At 40.9% G+C, this 16,842-nt stretch overlaps 1 protein-coding gene across 1 annotated transcript in view; it reads right to left on the reverse strand.

Annotated features, from left to right (window-relative positions):
- The window catches only part of PLXDC2 (plexin domain containing 2), a 289,801-nt gene extending 273,515 nt beyond the window's left edge, over positions 1–16,286 (reverse strand). The window contains exon 1 of the mRNA XM_075705348.1: positions 16,178–16,286. Within this exon, the coding sequence (XP_075561463.1) occupies positions 16,178–16,286 (109 nt within the window). The remainder of the gene's footprint in view (positions 1–16,177) is intronic.
- Between the last annotated feature and the right edge of the window lie 556 nt (positions 16,287–16,842).

A 16,842-nucleotide genomic window follows, 5' to 3' on the forward strand; every position in this document is an offset into this window, starting at 1 on the left:
ACAGAACTGCATGGTATAACTGTAAGTTAATTTCATCTTATTAACTAAATTCTCATGTTTTCAGTTTTGCTGAGTGGGCTCCAAATGTATTGTGTCCATTGTAAAACCAGACATTCCAAGCTAAATGGAGCACATGTTTCATGAAAGTTATTAAGCAGAGGATTAGAAAACTTTTAATATATCTTTTCCTATAAAACTGCTCTAAATATTCAGACAATTTTATATCTTTCAGAATTGAGACAATAATTTTCTTGATGACTTGATTAAATTTCCAAACCAGATAATTGTTCTTTAGAGAAAAGAAAAACATCCAGCTGATGCATTTAATCTATAGCAGACCTTAAAATAAATCATACAGGTCATTAATTTTATATTGCAAAAGGCCTATAAATTAGCTTAAATGCTCAGTTGCATATATTGCACAAGAAAATTAACAGTTCACATTTGGCTGCCTTTCCTTGGTCATCATTTCTTTGGGAACAACTCTTCAGCAACTTGGCACATCTTTTTCAAGGTAAACTGAGCCAATCAATGATTTACATATTTATTTCTAGGCCACACACTATACAATCTTCAGATCAAGCAAAGAATCTGAAAAATTGTTGTGCGGGGCTCCACATCCTATAGAATATGAGGTTCTTCTAGCACCAGAGCTTAAATTTTGGAGTACCTCTGCTGCTGATAGATTCCAAAGCTGAGGTCAGTCACAATATCAAGTAAGTTTTTTGCTACTTGTGAATATGTAGTGTAATTCAGTGAATCACCAGGTACATTTTATGTGTAGGACAAAAGAAGTGTTAGGGAGTCACATACTGTTTCTTTTGTCCTTGCACACTGAGGCAGAGAAACTTGCTCTTAGTGAAATGAATCCGAAGGGAGCATTTGGAAAAATGTCTTATTAATCTAACTATCCTTGGGCTATGGCATTTCTCCAGATTTGTCCTCTTCTAAGGGGATTTCTATGGCCTTCATTATCTCTTTCACATAAACACAAGAGATGCTGAACATAAGCCTAGACCCTTCTAGGCCTCCACTTCTCTGACAAGTCTTTGCTCCAAGCCAGTGAGGATCTCTGCCTGTTCCTTTGGCCTCACATAACTTCCACTTTTACTTCTTGCTCATAGCATTGAAGGAAAAATTAAAAAGATGAGGAAGATGAGAACATAAGTGCAGAAAGGTTTTAAAAAATCTACAATGACAAATACATACAATCCGTAACTAAATAAATTCACATGGAGGTGGAGGGTTTGGTGGGTTTTGGTTTGTTTTTTTTTTTTTGAGTAATGTCTATATTAGTATTCCCATGGAAGCAAAGCAGATTCCCTAATTACTCTAAAAGAGTGCAGCTCTACTCAGCAGTAAGCTTGAATGGCATCTTGCAGCAACAGAGGAAAAAAAACAGTCTTGGATTGCCAAATATTTAAATGAAAGTTAAAAAGCTGTTGGCAGGATGGTGGAGTTCTAACAGAAATTCTAAAGAGGCTATTGGCTTATGAGTAGTTCTTGTATATTCAATTTTAAGTCTGTAGTTCCATCACTATGAAATATACACAGTGTCTGCTCTGAAGGTTAAACATGAGAACCCAAATTAGAACTATGAGGTTTTTTTTCTTGTGCCTACACCAAATATGCTGTGTGTGATCTTGGCAAGTCTTTCAATACCCTAGTGCTCCATTGATAAAATGAAAATAAATAATAGCAGTTATTAGACATGGCAGTTTTGTGGCTAAATCCATCAGTCTTTACAAAGTACTTTAATATATGATGATGATGAAACCTATAGAAAAGCTTATAAATAGTTATTTCAAAATTCAAAGCCATCCATTCTAAATCTACAAATGCTAAGTAAAATATATTACAGCATAAATATCAAGAGGGATGGGAGGAAGAAAAAGCACTTTAAATCATGAAATGCACATGGGATTTCTCAGTGTGTTTGTAGAATGATGGCTATTATTCTTCAAATGCCATTTGGCTGGATAAATATGAACAGCAGGAATAGCTATAGCTCAATGAACTTTCTACTAATACCTTGGCAGGTGGGTATCAAAATCCCTAAGTGAGTAAGAGCAGAGATGCCTTGTTACTGATAAAAAGAGCATGTTGAGGGGGATGGGCATCTCTGAACCAGAAACATGTTTTAGGATTCCTGGGAAAGATGAAGACTGGAGCAATTTGCCTTGGCAAACAAAGATAAATGATCTACCATGTCAGTTAACAAGTTAAGGAAATACAACCTACAATTGTAGAGGGATGCACAGTGAAGGCAGAACACATTTATGTTCAGCATCCCATTTATAATGTAGCCATTATTTTGGGTTATATCTTAGTGCTTTCTGCTGTGATTTGCAGTGCCACAATGATGGTCAGAGGATACTCTGTCAAGCTACAAGTTAAACCACTATTACCACAATACAGCTGTAAATATACAGAAAATTACCATAGGGCCAAATGAACTCAGCCTGTACTTATCTTTATCATCATTATTCTTTTTTTTTTTTTCCTCTTTCCTCCTCAAAAAAACATATTTAGAAGAGTGTATAAACAACTGGATCTTTGAGGAAGTGCTATGGACCAGAAGGGCCCCACTCTGCCTTCCTGGCCTGTCGTCCCCCCATCCTGCGATGCCTTGCTAAAACAGGTGTTCAGGAATGAAAAAGGAAGCATTGCTCCTGAATGCCTGGAAGCATAGCCCAGCACAGACCCAGACAAAAAGTCTTTTCATTCCTCAGATATTTTTTACAAGGCAGCCATTGATAAGAGTAGTCACCTGGCAGGGAGATACAGGTTGGGAACCTTCCTTTTCCAGTTTACCTGTCCTATATAATCAAGAAGTTTCTGACATTTCTTAAACTGTGCAACAGACAGTTCCTCCTTCCTGTGATTTTCAGGAGTACAGAACCAGAAAAAGTTTTTTTTTTTTTTACTTCTTTTTAAAGACTGAAAAAGAAACTGAATTAGAATAGAAAATGCAGTATTTTTCCCTAAAAGGACACTGTTTCCCTACAGAGCTTCTGAATATATCCTTTCCTATGTCTGCTTTCTGGCTCCCTACAGATTTAAATTAAAGGAGCAGAATATTTGTCCTCAAAGTAACCTATTTTTTTTAATCAACATGGATGTTTTGATCTCTTTCCTCTAGACTTCCAGGCTGAATAGCCCCACAGAATTAATACGGCTGCTGAAATGTATAGAGTGAACTGAATCAGGCCTTTCATTCCTGCCCAGCAAATGTTCTGATAGCTCTCTCAGTCAGCCCATGGACTTTGTGCTTCTTGCTCCTCTTTTTCACATTTCAAGATCCTCAAGCGCTCTGAAAGCCAGTACACTTCCTTTACCCTTCCAATTAAGCAAATTACATTATCATAAATTATAAGCAGATAACAAAAATATAAACATCAGCAACAGGCAGCCAGAACCTTCGGGCCTCCAAATCCCAAACACATTCAAAGAGTACAATGAACAACTTTGAGAAATGTAGTACATTTTCAGTACCAAGGTAAAAATCACTCCCATTCATTCTCTTCCTAGGAGCGTACAAGCCATGCTTACTGCCCATGGGAAAGTGGTGTCTAGCTGCGCTGTGACCAAGGATCCCACACTGCAATATTTCACATACACTAAGGGTTGTTGAGCACAGCACAGAATTAGAGGGAAGGCTTTGTGGGCTAAAGACTCTTTTCAAATTGGCCCACACTGCTCTTATAGGAGTAAACTGTGGCTGTGTTGAAGAATGTGAGGGCAGAATTTAACCTCTTTTTTCCTAAATTAAATTCTAGATATAAAGGGCTCTGTAAACATTTTAGCAATACCTAGCAGCATGTTCTAGCACAAGTCAGTTTGGCGAAGACTTTGCATATGCAATTCTCTTCAAGCACGCACTTCAGTCGCATTTATAAGTGCTGTGCCAAACTGAGACTTGCAAGGGTAGCAACTATTTTTCTTTTTGTAATGAATTTACATCTTTCCTCTCTTTGCCTTCTCCTACTTTATGGAAAACCTCAAAATGGATTTGAATTCTACTTAAAAGTTGAAAAAACTTTCCCTAGATCTCCAGCAATAGATTGTTGGAAAAAGAGGGCCAACTGGCTGGCTCTACAACTGTACCAGCATCAGTCTCAAAGACTCTCAGATAATTAGAGAGATGAAGTTAAAACTGCAGTGGATTTATGATGATCAGTAAAACATGATTGTGTCGGTACAAGACATAACCAAACAGTGGACAATCTCCCTGCCCACAGAGTTTTTAAATTTCAGTAGGAATGCTGGTATGCACCCCCACTAAGCTGTGTCATAAAACCACAGAATAGGGATAAAATAATGAAATTCAAATATAGGCATGGGAGAGCCAAGGATAAAGCTAAAAGAATTGGTTTTATTTTACAGCCTTCACTAACTACAGCAAACTTCTGCAGATAAAGGTGGACATAACTTCCTATCCTCAAGACCTCACCTTCTGATTATTATCTATGCCTGCCTGGGGAAAAAAACGTGATTCATTAACATCTCTGGGTCATCCCTTGATGCTAACAGCAATTTTGTTTGTGTAAAGAGTAGAACAATAAACCACAAATTTGCATTCAGGAAGCATCATGTAATAAGTATTTACACTTAAATTTGATGTGAGCTGTGTGTGCTTACTGCTTCTCAAGCTCAGGCCACATTTCAGTCCCTTGGAGACAGATCATAAAATCTAAGTGAATATTTAGATTGTGCATCTCCTTAATGTGTCTTGCACATCATCAAAACCAAAAATTAAAATAAAATCCTGCTGCCCAGCTCTTAAAAGGGAATGCAACATTCATGCATCAGAGGATAGATTAGTCTCTGCTGTTATCCACTCCAACCATATGGGGAGGTGGCAGTCAGTCTTTTCTGCGGGCTGAAAGATCCTCTCTCCAGAAACTTTTTCAGGATCTGCAACAATGCTGCAAAACTTATTGCCACTGTTGCAAATGGCCTGGGACTTCTGGGCCAACTAAATTCCAAACTCCAAAACCAGAGGGAAATCTTAAACATCTACATCTTTTTCAGTCCACCCATCTGTAGGACACCACTTGCATAAATGCTACAGTAGCAATGTAAGTGCAGTACTAAATAAGGAAAGTTTTCCATAACTGGAACCTAGAGATGCAAGCCCAAATATTCCAAAGCATAAAGTCTAGTTTTGGTTTTTGTTGTTGGTGGTGGTTTGTTGTGTTGTTTTGGGTTAGGTTATTTTTCCCCCCACTGATCACTTTATTAATTTGGAAATGATAATTAAAATTCATTTCCAAATTAAGTGGGGAGGAAGGGGGAGTGACCTAATATACTTTGCAAGCTAAGAATAACAGCTTTTAAAAATCTAATCTTTTTTAAACCTATCACTATTTCTGCAGAACAAAAAAAAAAAACCCACCACCATTGGTGATAAAACAGCAGATGCTGAAAAGCCCTGATTGTATTAGAAGATCTATCAGTTCTGTTTTCAGCCAGATACTTACTCTACAGGAAACTTCAGCATGATTTATAGCATCAGAGGCACAGCATTGTTCGTGGACTCTGTATAAATACATGTGTTATACAGCATTTTTCAATAACCTTTCTGCTTAAACATTCATGAAGATACACTCCCAGTAAAAGCTGCTATCATATTTATGCAGTAAAATAATAGTATTCTACCTCCTAAAATGTTCATTTTCTGAGGAGGATAAACTTTTTAAACAGTCAAAGAATTCGAGTCAGCAGTGCTGCAAACTGATTGCTTTGGAAATCTTTCTTCTGACTAGTAATTACTGAATATGGATTATTATTCTCAAAGTTTAATTACAGGAAAAATAATTTTACATTTTGTGAAACACCATCGTTCTCTTCCCTCCCAGAACTCAATGACAAAACCAAAAAGATTGGGACACAGTCCTTCCAAATTGTCAAAGTGCCAACCAGCAGAAATCTGACCCAGTATTTGTCTATCCTTCAGACACGCTTGTGTTTAGGAAAGAAACATATTACATTAGACTATAAAATGTGGCAGTTTGGGATCTGCTGTATAAACAGCTGAGACACATCCTTCTCCTGTTGCAAGCATGAGTGAGGAGAACAACGTCAGAAATGGCAAAATCTACAGCAGTCCCAAATGAAGCCTTGTTGTCTCTGCACTGATCAGAGCCCTTAGTTGACTCTAATCTGGATTTTTTTTTCCCAGAGAGACACAGGTTATTTGATCAAAGATCTGACTGGGATTTAAAAGCTTAGATTAGGGAATTCAAGGATGAGAATAGAGAGAGAAATTACAGCTCCAAATTTGGTGAAGCAAGGGGAAATTTGAAAGAAAATGGGGCTATTGCAGGAAAAAGCTACTCATACACTCTGAGACACTAATGATGCATTTTTAACTTTGGCAAGGTTTTTCAAAACCACCTTCCTATTTGTAAAATTAGGATATTACCTTATTTCTACAAGGTCTTCCAAGAATAAGAATACTAATGAATATAAAGTGCATGGCTATGATGATTATGGGAATAATTGAGAAAGCTGTAAAACAAGTGCGGCCTGCAAACAGCAGTGGAGAAGTAGAGTGCACAAACTGCATGCTGACGAGTGATGGGAATCAAAGCCTGGGGTTGAACCTCAGAGACTGCCTAAACAAGGTTAGGAACAGAAGCTGGATTCAAGCTGGCATTAAGACACAATGTAAAAGGATTAAAATTAGTCCAAGGAGCTGAAATAACACAAATTCATATGCAGGGGAAAAAAAAAAAAAAACAACAAACCACCCAACAAAAACCACAATTAAGTACAAAGTTTGACCTTGGTATGGCAGAACTGCCAATCCTCAGGCATCTCAGCTGAGGCAGGATATAAACCTGCCCCCTTTTAAACACTAGATCCCTTTTCAGGAGGTATACATGGCTAGCTCAAGAGGCTGACAAAAGTTAATGGTAGCTCCTTTTCTCCATTCAAACTGACACGTTTACTATAGGAAGAGACATTTTACAGGTCATTTATGCTATTCGAGAAAATGGCTCTGAATTGAAACAAAACCAGTATTACCAACTCTGCAATAAATGTCCATGTAATCGTTCATGAAACAAAATGGGGGCTAAAAAAGCCAGGTATATTAGGTCAAAAAACAAACAGAAAAACAGGCTAAGCAAAACCAGATAAAGACAAGCTTTCCAACAAAGCATACTAAAATTAAAAATTCTTCACTATTGTAGAAACTTAAACTGTTGTCAATGTCCTCATTATCTTCTGTGGTACATTATACTTGTGGCTGCTGATATTTTACCACATGCCTGAAGACTGTTATGAATGGGAAGAGCCTTACTGATGGCCTGCGGTGCGTGGGGGCATGTGGAACAGACATCCATGACACAATGGCTTCTCATCCCAGGGAAAGACTTGATGGCCTAGGTGGTCCCTTCTACCTATGCTATGCTAGGAAAGAATTTGTTAGGACAACTTCCTACTATTATTATTATTTTATTTTTGCATTGGAAAGATGGAAATGCCTCCAACAGCTTGCAGTATTAGAAGTTAAATGAGAAGGTCTGGGAAGGGTAAATACATTAACAAAACTGGAAGCAATTATGGTTTTGCTTATCTTGATGTTTAATAGGGGAAAGACCCCTTGAGTTTTCTGTGGTTAAATGCAAACATGAAAAGCTGTGTACTTCCACAGTGTACAACTATAAATTTCAATTATTAAGTCTTGCATGATTTTCATAATAAACTAAAAAGCATTGCATTACATATACTTTATTCATAAAAACTGTTTTTAAAGAAAATGAATAACAGATGTAATAAAAAGTAAATGGAAACCAGAACTGATGATAATCTATAATGATGATTCACCCTATCCATCTCCTTTGCTTTGAGACTTCAACTTAGATCAGTATATATATGTTTAAACAGGAACCAGTAATAAATTGTGTTGATATTGAGGTCAGGTTTCCGCAATACACCAAATGCTAAGCTTCTAGTCCATAAATGCCTTCACTGAAAATAAACCATAAATCTATTATCTTTACAGCAGCTGCAATCTGGAAAATGTGCTCTCATTTAATTTAGTTGCCTTATGAATATCATATTAACCAAGAAGCAACCTGAATGAGAAATATGCTATAAAGTAAAAAAAAAAAAAAAAAAAAAAACAACCAACCAAAAAAAAAAAAACCACCCAAAACCTGGATGCTCAAGATGACTGTTTTCTTCAGCCATACCCCCCTTTCCTGTCATCAGATAGAAGTAAGGTTTCTACAAGACAAAATGGTCTGTTCTTGTAGGGCTTACAGTATGTAGCCAAATTCTCAACAAGGGTAAGTCTCAATTAGAGATGACTAGAGAGTTAATTTCCCACCCTAAGTCAAAATTTTGATCTTGTTCTGATTAAAAGTAAATAGTCAATGTTTGCTGTAGGATATGAAATGAAATATATATATATATACACACACACACACACAAACTCCAAATCAAATTGCTTTTCAATTATGCTTACACATCCTAATATAATGATTTTAATCTAAAAGTCAAAATGAAAAATTTGAAATGAGACATTTTATCATCATCAAAATAAGAAACTCAAAATTACTTGGTTTTGCACTTCCCAGTTGAAATATTTGGCAAAAGCATGTCAACTTTGACATAATTTTCCAATTTCAACTAGTTGTTTCTTTGAACATTTTTTTTACAAGGCCTATATAACACCTGGTAATATTAAAGGGAAGTCAGGTGTTCTACTTTTCCAGACTTTTTATGTTGTTCTAAGGGGATTTATAATGCTCAGAGGTTTAAAAGTACTACATTCATTCTCCTCATAATTTTATTTTCACCTACCCCTTCCAAAATGTAGTCTTTTCTCTCTCTTTTAAATCTCACTTGACTAACAAGAACAGATCTGATCCACCTGACCATGGCCACATGAACTACTGAAACACTGCAGGTGAGGAGGAAGCAATCTCCGAAGCAGGCAGGAAGGGCAACAAGGAGATGAAGAATGGGAGAGAAGAGCCTAGGAACGCTGAAACCAGTCCTGCCACAAAAGAGTTCCTAACAGAGGGCCTTGGGTTTATATCTCAGGGTGACTGAGGTTGAATTGCAAATACATACTGTCTGGCTTGCAAATTCAAAAGGAGACTCACATATACCCACACAGGAAAGCAGAAACACGCAGCTGGAGAATATCATGGAGCAACTATGTTAATAAAGGCTCATGCTGGCTCCCAATTCTCTATGGAGGCCAAGATAGCATCTTCCAATGGATTTTTAGTTCAACTGCTGACTCGTCAGAAGAACCTGCACAGTGATGAACCCCCCTCTCTTTAACATTTCACCCTTCAGAAAGCACTGAAGTTACAGTGAATGATACCTGCTTTTTACAATCAGCCTAGTAACAACTCTTGCGAAGAGGAAAGCTATAATTATTCAGCTCAGATGTAGTATCGCCCATTTAATATTTGCAGGATTCACATTATGACCAAAGGTGGGGGGTGGGGGTGAGAAGATAATGCCTGAATAAAAGAAAAAATTAAATACAACTCGAAGTACTTATTACTGGATAACGCCTGCATCCTATTCTGCTACTAAATGCAGATGAAACTTCCAACAGAACCTGCCCTACTAAATACAGCAGTTAAGGAAAGCTGCAGTAAAAACGATAAATGGCATCGCATCCCTGTAACATAAGCAGGCCTTTGACGCAGTTCAATTACATCTATAAAGAAAAGGACCAGAGCTCCTAGCATCAACTGTGAAACAACATATACTTGAAATGTTACCAGAGATAGGTTAAATGGAAAAGTTTATATATTCCACTTGTGGAACTCTCCCTATTCAAGTCAGGGATTTTCCACTGAATAAAACAACATGGGTTAAGTGATGTCTACCTAAAGTCCAAAAAAGTCACTATGAGAAAATCTTAAAAAAAAAAAAAAAAAAAAAAAAAAAAAAAGAAAATCTGCTTCTAATGGAACCTAGGTGGTGTTCATATTAAAAGATAAAAGTTCTAAACAAAGTAAAAACAAATTCAGATTTTAAAAGCCTTGTTTCATGCATGACATAAGAACTCTAACTAAAGCAGCTTTTTAAATGTCTTTACCTTGTCTACAGCCACAGAAAGTGTACATTAAAATCACATTAAAGCCACATATATCATTGACAAATGAGAGACAAAGGCCTCAAGCTAAGAGAGCACTTGAATTCATGCTTGCATTTTATCTAGCTGCAGAGTTCAAGGTGAACACTTAAAGCTACCCCCACAGAATGATTCAGGATAGCTGGGTGAAACCTTGAAAGGTCATGTTGTCCAGCCATTTGCTCCAAGGCAGGAACAGCTGCCTTTCTGGACAGAATGACATTTTGGACATATGTTTATCTAACTTGTTTCAGCGATGAAGACTACTCAGAGATAAGCTACTACTCTAGCCTTAACATTCAGAAGTCTGCCTTGCTGCAATTGAAGTCATTACTTCTTCTTGAGGATAAGTTACTCCCTTCTTCTCTGTGGAAACCTTTTACACACTTGAAGACTGTTACCATGTTACCTCTTGGTTTTATTCTCTCTAGCAGTGTTCTTTCCAGTTTTTCTTCATATGATACTGCTCAATTAGTCCACATATTTCTTGAAGTGCAGTGCTTGAAACTGAAGGAATATTCCGATTGGGATCTTACCATTCTCAAGTAGAGCAGATGCATCACTTGTGATGTCTTGTCTTGTATCTATCTTCATATCAATCCTTACATTTCTCTTGATGCATCATCCCATCAAGATGTTTGCTACTTTTGAAACTGTGTGTTCAACTCAAGTGTCAAGCCTGACCCTGGATCTGGCCTAAGAACCTGCTCCATTTGCCCAATTCAGGAGAGAAAAAGGTTGGACCATATCCAACTTGGAAACACACTCCTATGTGCTGCATTTTGGTTGAGGAATATGAAAATGTTACACAAGCTCTTTCAAACCCAGAATTTACAAGGACACTTAGCACAACTGCTTGCTCAATGTTGACAGCAAGGAATGCTAACTGAAGCTATGTTTATTACTTGGATGAGGAAAAAGAAAAGAGGAGGAAGCGGAGGAAGTGTTCCATGATGAGACACAGCACCCAGCACTCACAAATGTTACCTCAGGGCAATGTTTTATGCTCATTTGTCAGAAGCCACAAACAAAAACAAAACCCACGTGCACTTAGCATGGCTTTTCTGCATACTTCTCCATGGAAAGTAATCTCCTGAGTTCTTCCAGTTCCTGCTGTGATTATGCAATTCTCCAGTTTAGTAAATACGACATCTGCCAATTGCACCACATTAGCATGCCCAGCTCAGCCCTCATCAAGTCTGATAGTTGGATATAATTTCACACTTCTGGCAAGCTTGCAAAATTTCCTTGTACTAGATGAGAAATGCTCCTGTCAAATTACCTTTTGTTCACTCTGTAGAGAGCCCTCAGCACACGCTTACCTTAACTACTGCCTTCTCAAATTGCTTTGGTATTCATTTTCCTTAGGGAGCATGAACCACACCAGGAATTCAAAATACACTCACACCAGTTATCCCAGCTATGTTCTCAGTCTAAGAGACTGTTGCCTTGATAAATTTTGAAACTGGGGCTGCTATAGAGCTTTCTTTTTGCCAGTGCTTTCAAGGTTACCAGCAGCAGAACTGCTCAGTACTTCAACAGTCTGATGAAACTACAATGACTTTTACCAAAAGCAGAGTCAAATGATGCTTTTATTTTTCTTTTAATAAGAAATTTTTATTTCCTTTGTGGAGAAAACAAGTAGGATTCAACTGAGCATGTTTCTTGTGTGATAGCTGTCTTCAGTATAATTCAAAGGAAAGCAACTTTCCAGGCATCGCGGCACAGTAGTCCTGCAGGAAACACAAGCTTCAGGTCCAAACCTGTATCTCCTGTGGTCTGTGCATGTACAGAGGCCTGCAGCACTGCTCCACCAAAAATGTGCCAAAAAGTTCTCAATGCAAATGCTAACTCACCATAGGTCTGTGACTATTTTCCTCAGTGGGTCTCTCTCACCACCTGACAGTAGGAATTCCCTCATCTGCCTCCTTCAGAGTCTCAGGAGCCTCTTCCCCTAAAGGAAACAGCTCTCCTGAACTGCAAATTTTTTTAGAGGAATCTGGTATTCAGCAAGGCAGTAGATGTTGTCCCAACATTTTGCTTTAAATGGCCTTTAATCATGTTGCTAATAAATTGTTACCCAGCACAAAAGAACTTTTCAAACTAGAGAGACCTTTTCCTCATTTTCTACATTAGTTTACAGTGTAGAGAGCTGGTTTCCCTGTTATTTACCATCAACTCCAAGTTAAGTGTCAGACAAAACCTAGCATCTGAGTCAAGTATTTGCTGGGCTTCAAGTGCCTGTGTGAGGATGTAAACTCTGAAAAGGAATATTTACAGCCAAACAAAAATGTTGCTTTCCCCAAAGGATTTTTAAACCTTTAATGAACTATGAGTATTGATCTTACTCTAAATTTGTGGAAATGAGTTTCTGTGAAACTGAATATAATACCTAATTCAACCTTATCATAGTCTTAATTTACCCACTATTTACTAGCAATATTTCAAACCACTCTTTCAGAGGAAATTACATTGACAAAAAGCAGAAAAAATAAAAGTAAGAACCAGGATGAAAGTTAAAAAAAGATTACTTCTTTAGAGGGAATTCTTAGTAAAGTACATATGACACATAAATAGGATTTACTCTTAAACGTCACTGGGATCCTCTAACCCAGTTGTCCCCATTTACGTATCATGTACAGGAGGGGAAAAAAAAAAAGTAATTTTGAATGCAAAGAGAGAAAAATACCTGACACACATGTTGTCTCATATTGCGTTTCTTTTGATATTTCTAAGGTAAAAGCTGAAGGTTTGAATGTGTAATGACAAAAGTTTTGTTTCGGTTGTTGGGCTTTTTTTTTTTTTTTTTTTTTTGAACAGAATAAAGCTCAGGCAATACAGAAGATGTGACTATTTCAGCAGTAGATAAATGCTAGATAAACACTGCTTAATAGTAGTTTATCCCATAAAAATAATTCTACCCCTCTCTGAATGCTGATGCCTGGAGACAGCTGCAGTCCAATGAATATAAATTATACCAGGATTCTGGAATATGCTTTGACAGAAGAAAAATTACAATAACAGCCTCCTAATTCTGACTGATGGTGTTTGCAAAAGAATGTAACATTTTCAAGGCTTCTTGTGGCAACACTTCAACAAGCAGTAAGCCCTCACTTAAACAACTGGGAGCCTTAATTGTTGTGCGAGCTTTCAAAAGACCATTTGCTCCAGTTCGCTAAATTCATGTCATATTCAGTTTGGTTACTTTAACACACACGTGCACGCAAACCTTATGTTTAAGAACCTTCGCCCTTGCATTTTTGTCAGCAAGCCCGAAGCTCCGACCAGGCCCCGAGGAGGATGGATGGGGCGCTCCGGGGGCAGAGCCGCATCCCGGGCGGCGGCCGCCGTGCCCCCTAGCGGGGACAGCCCCGCTCCGGCCAGCGCAGCCTCGCAGGCGCACACCTTGCTCGCAAAAATCCGGATTTTAAAAACACCCAGAGGCAGCCAGACAAGTTCCGGCATGCCTAGAAAATGATTTGACTTGCATTGATCTGACCTGATTTTACCCAGCGAGGTAATTCTGAGGAGCTGGCGAAAAAAAAAAAAAAAAAAAATGCCTGCGCGGTTTTTTTCCACCTCTGCTGGAATCGTGGCATATCCCTTTGGTAGCATCCTCAGAAACACTCTCCTGGCTCCAGCTCTGCCAGGGCAGACTACACGTTTGCATTTCTTGCTAGTGTTATTTCATTGGGTTTCAATAAGGTGTTTTGCTACTGCGTATTCAAAGGATATATCAAAACAGCCTCCCTTTAAGAATTTGCAGCTACTTCAAAGGTTTATCTTTTTCTTTAATTCTTCAAAGGTTTTACCTGAGGTATACAGTAGATAATAAACAGACTAAAGCTTTGAGGTATACAGTAGATACTAAATAGAGTAAAACTTTGAAACAGCGCTTATTATTTTGGCTCACAGAGGCTGAAGTTGAATTTCCCTGGCTTTACATAATTATCCTCTTACTGATTAGCCACAGTCCCTCACTGCATTTGTTCCAAAGAGCACCAGTATTAAAAACAAAAAAAAAAAAGCAATGATGAAAATGCGTTAAATACAACTCTGATTATGTTAATGACATTTAATTATTGCTGTCATAATACAGTCTTTTTAACCAAGACAGAAGGAAAAGATGCCAAGTTATAAACATCTAGCTGTCAAAACTGACATCAGATTGTCCATCTTACTCGTTGAAGAACAGAATCACTTGGCATTTTTTCTTCAGAATGTATTAAATATCAAAATAATATTTGCCTGATTATAAACTCCTTGACACTTCATATCACATTCAGGAAGACAGAATACACTGATAAATGATTTACGGATAAGTAAGCTGTTGGTATATCTTCTGTTTAGCACCTCCTGGTGCAGCCATTGATGATGGTTACAACTTAATAGCCTAAATCAGTGATGTGCAGTGATTATTTGCCTACTGATAATTTATATTTCGTTTAGTCAGCACTGACATTTTCTTTTCCAGATACAATGGCTGGAAGATTAACAGACTTTGTGAGCTCAGTCCACTGCCGTACAACATAGTAATTTTCTTTTTCTAATCTCACCACCACACCTTATTTTTCCTTATAACTAACACTAACAAATACCAACATTTGTTGCCTAAAGCCCTGAGAGCAGCAGCATGAATTTTGCAGCAGTACATGAAAAGTCTCCTCCTGTTTTTTTTTCCCTTTGGCCCCAAGTGACACGTGAGCCCCAGCAACCTGCTGAGCTACCTTGTCTATTTAGCAATTCCCAAACCCAGTGGTAGGCCCCTGCCTGGGAAAATCCCTGCTCTGTCTGGCACATTATCTCACTGGACATTTCAAATAACTCCCTGGTCTGTCTCGTTTGGGTCAGTTATGCTATGACCACAAAACTCTTCGCATTTGTATCAAACCTTTTAGAAAAGGAAGAAGGGACAATTCTGTTGCACCAGGGAGGCCAGTGGATGTGTTTCATCTGATAATAATCTGGCTGGTATTTCAAATATAAAGGCACAGCTTTTGAAAATATCTGTAAGATAGAAGGTGCTGCAGCAGGGTCCCCCGACACACAAAACCCGTGACTTTCTTCACTTGTTCCTTAAATATCTATCCGCGAACACACCAAGCTTTCCTTTAGCAGCTTTCCCTTCCCCAGCACAGGAATGCAGAAGGCTTTAGTGATCAAAAGGGAACCCCACGCTGGGGGAAACCGCGGCCCCAGAAAAAGCACTACAGGTGCTGTGTGTCATGCATTAACAGGTGCCTCCGAGAAGGACTGCCAAGAGGACCCCAACACCCCCACAAGCAAACTTAGCCAACACAGCGAGCCTCTCGCTCCTAATGAACGGGTCCCACAGCCCCGTGGGGCTTCTTCCACGATCTTGCTCCTTCGCTTAACGCCCGGTTTCTAGGGAAGGCTGCAAGCTACCGACTTCCGCGGGGGAGGAGAGTGCCCGCTAGCTCTCCCAGGCAGGATCTGCAGGGAAACTTTGCCTCCCCTTCCGCGGCTCGCTGCCGGGAGAGCAGCGGGGCCCCACGGCGGGCGGGCGGGGGGAGGTTGCCGGGGCGCCCCGGCCCGCCGCTCCCCGCTGCCTGCGGCTCCCGGGGGAGCCGGTGCCTCCGTCCCTCCCTTCTCGGCGCTGGAGTGGGAGACCTTCGCCTTCGGGAGCGTCTCGTCCGCGGCTGGGAAAGAGACCCCGGGGCCCCCGCGAAGGGGCTGGGGAGGGGAGCAGCACCGGCTGCCGGTGGTCGTGGGGCAGGCTTATCAAAGGAGGAAAGTCCCGAATTCTCAGTAAAATAAATAAGTGAAGTAATGGAGAGCTCTTTCCAGGGAAGCCGGAGGAGGGAGGTGTGGAAAGCCGGGACCGCGGCCACCGGGGGCCTCCCTCGGGAGCGGGGCGAGCCAACCCCCAAACGGCGTTTGCCCCCTCCGGGTGCGCGGCCCGCGGAGCTGCCGGCGGAGCCCACGCCGCGCCGGTGCTGCGGGAAGGCGGCGCGGCCCCCTGACCCCGGCCCTCCCCCGCTGCTCCGGGCTCCGCGGCGCTGCCCGGGCCGGCCCCGCCCGGCAGGTACCGGCCTCGCTTACCGCGGCTCTGCCTCGGCGTCTCCCCGCCGGCGAGCTGGCAGCGCTCGCTCAGGCACTGGAAAAGTAATAGAAATCCAGCGGCTAGTTTGCTTCTCCGCAGCCTCGCCATAGCACGGAGCCTGCCGAGACAACTCTCCGGGGTGCGGGGCGCGCCGCTCCTCGTCGGGGGTGGGAAAGTCCGGGGGGGGCGGCGGAGAGCAGCCCTAGCAGGCGCCGAGTCGCCCTGCCCTCGGAGCAGCTCTCATTTAGCGGGGCGGCAGGGACGAGCCACCGGGGCTGAAGGCGCTGGACCGGGTCGGGGAGGGGGGGGGGGGAAACGAGGGGGAAGGGCTCCGTTCCCCCAACTTGCACGGCCGCGCCGCTCTCAGTCCAGCGGCATCACCGCTGGGGAAAACAAGCCCAGCCTCGTCTGCGAAGTGCCAAACTCTTCCCTCTTCGCCGCCTGCTGATAGATTTTAGGAGAGCCGCTGAGATCCTCCCTTCCTGGCTTGCCCCCACCCAGCTCCCTTCCCCCGCAGGGTGAGGCAGGGTGCCTTAGGGACGGAGCCTCCCCTCGGTACACCGCTACCGGCAAAGCCCCTCCAAGGGAAACCAGCGGGGAAATCTTCCGGCCGGAGCCGGGGGGTCAGCCCCGAGCCCCGGGGGCAGCGGTACCCGGAGGGCGG

This window comes from Pelecanus crispus, chromosome 2 (assembly GCF_030463565.1).
Source record: "Pelecanus crispus isolate bPelCri1 chromosome 2, bPelCri1.pri, whole genome shotgun sequence".
Lineage (NCBI taxonomy): Eukaryota > Metazoa > Chordata > Aves > Pelecaniformes > Pelecanidae > Pelecanus > Pelecanus crispus.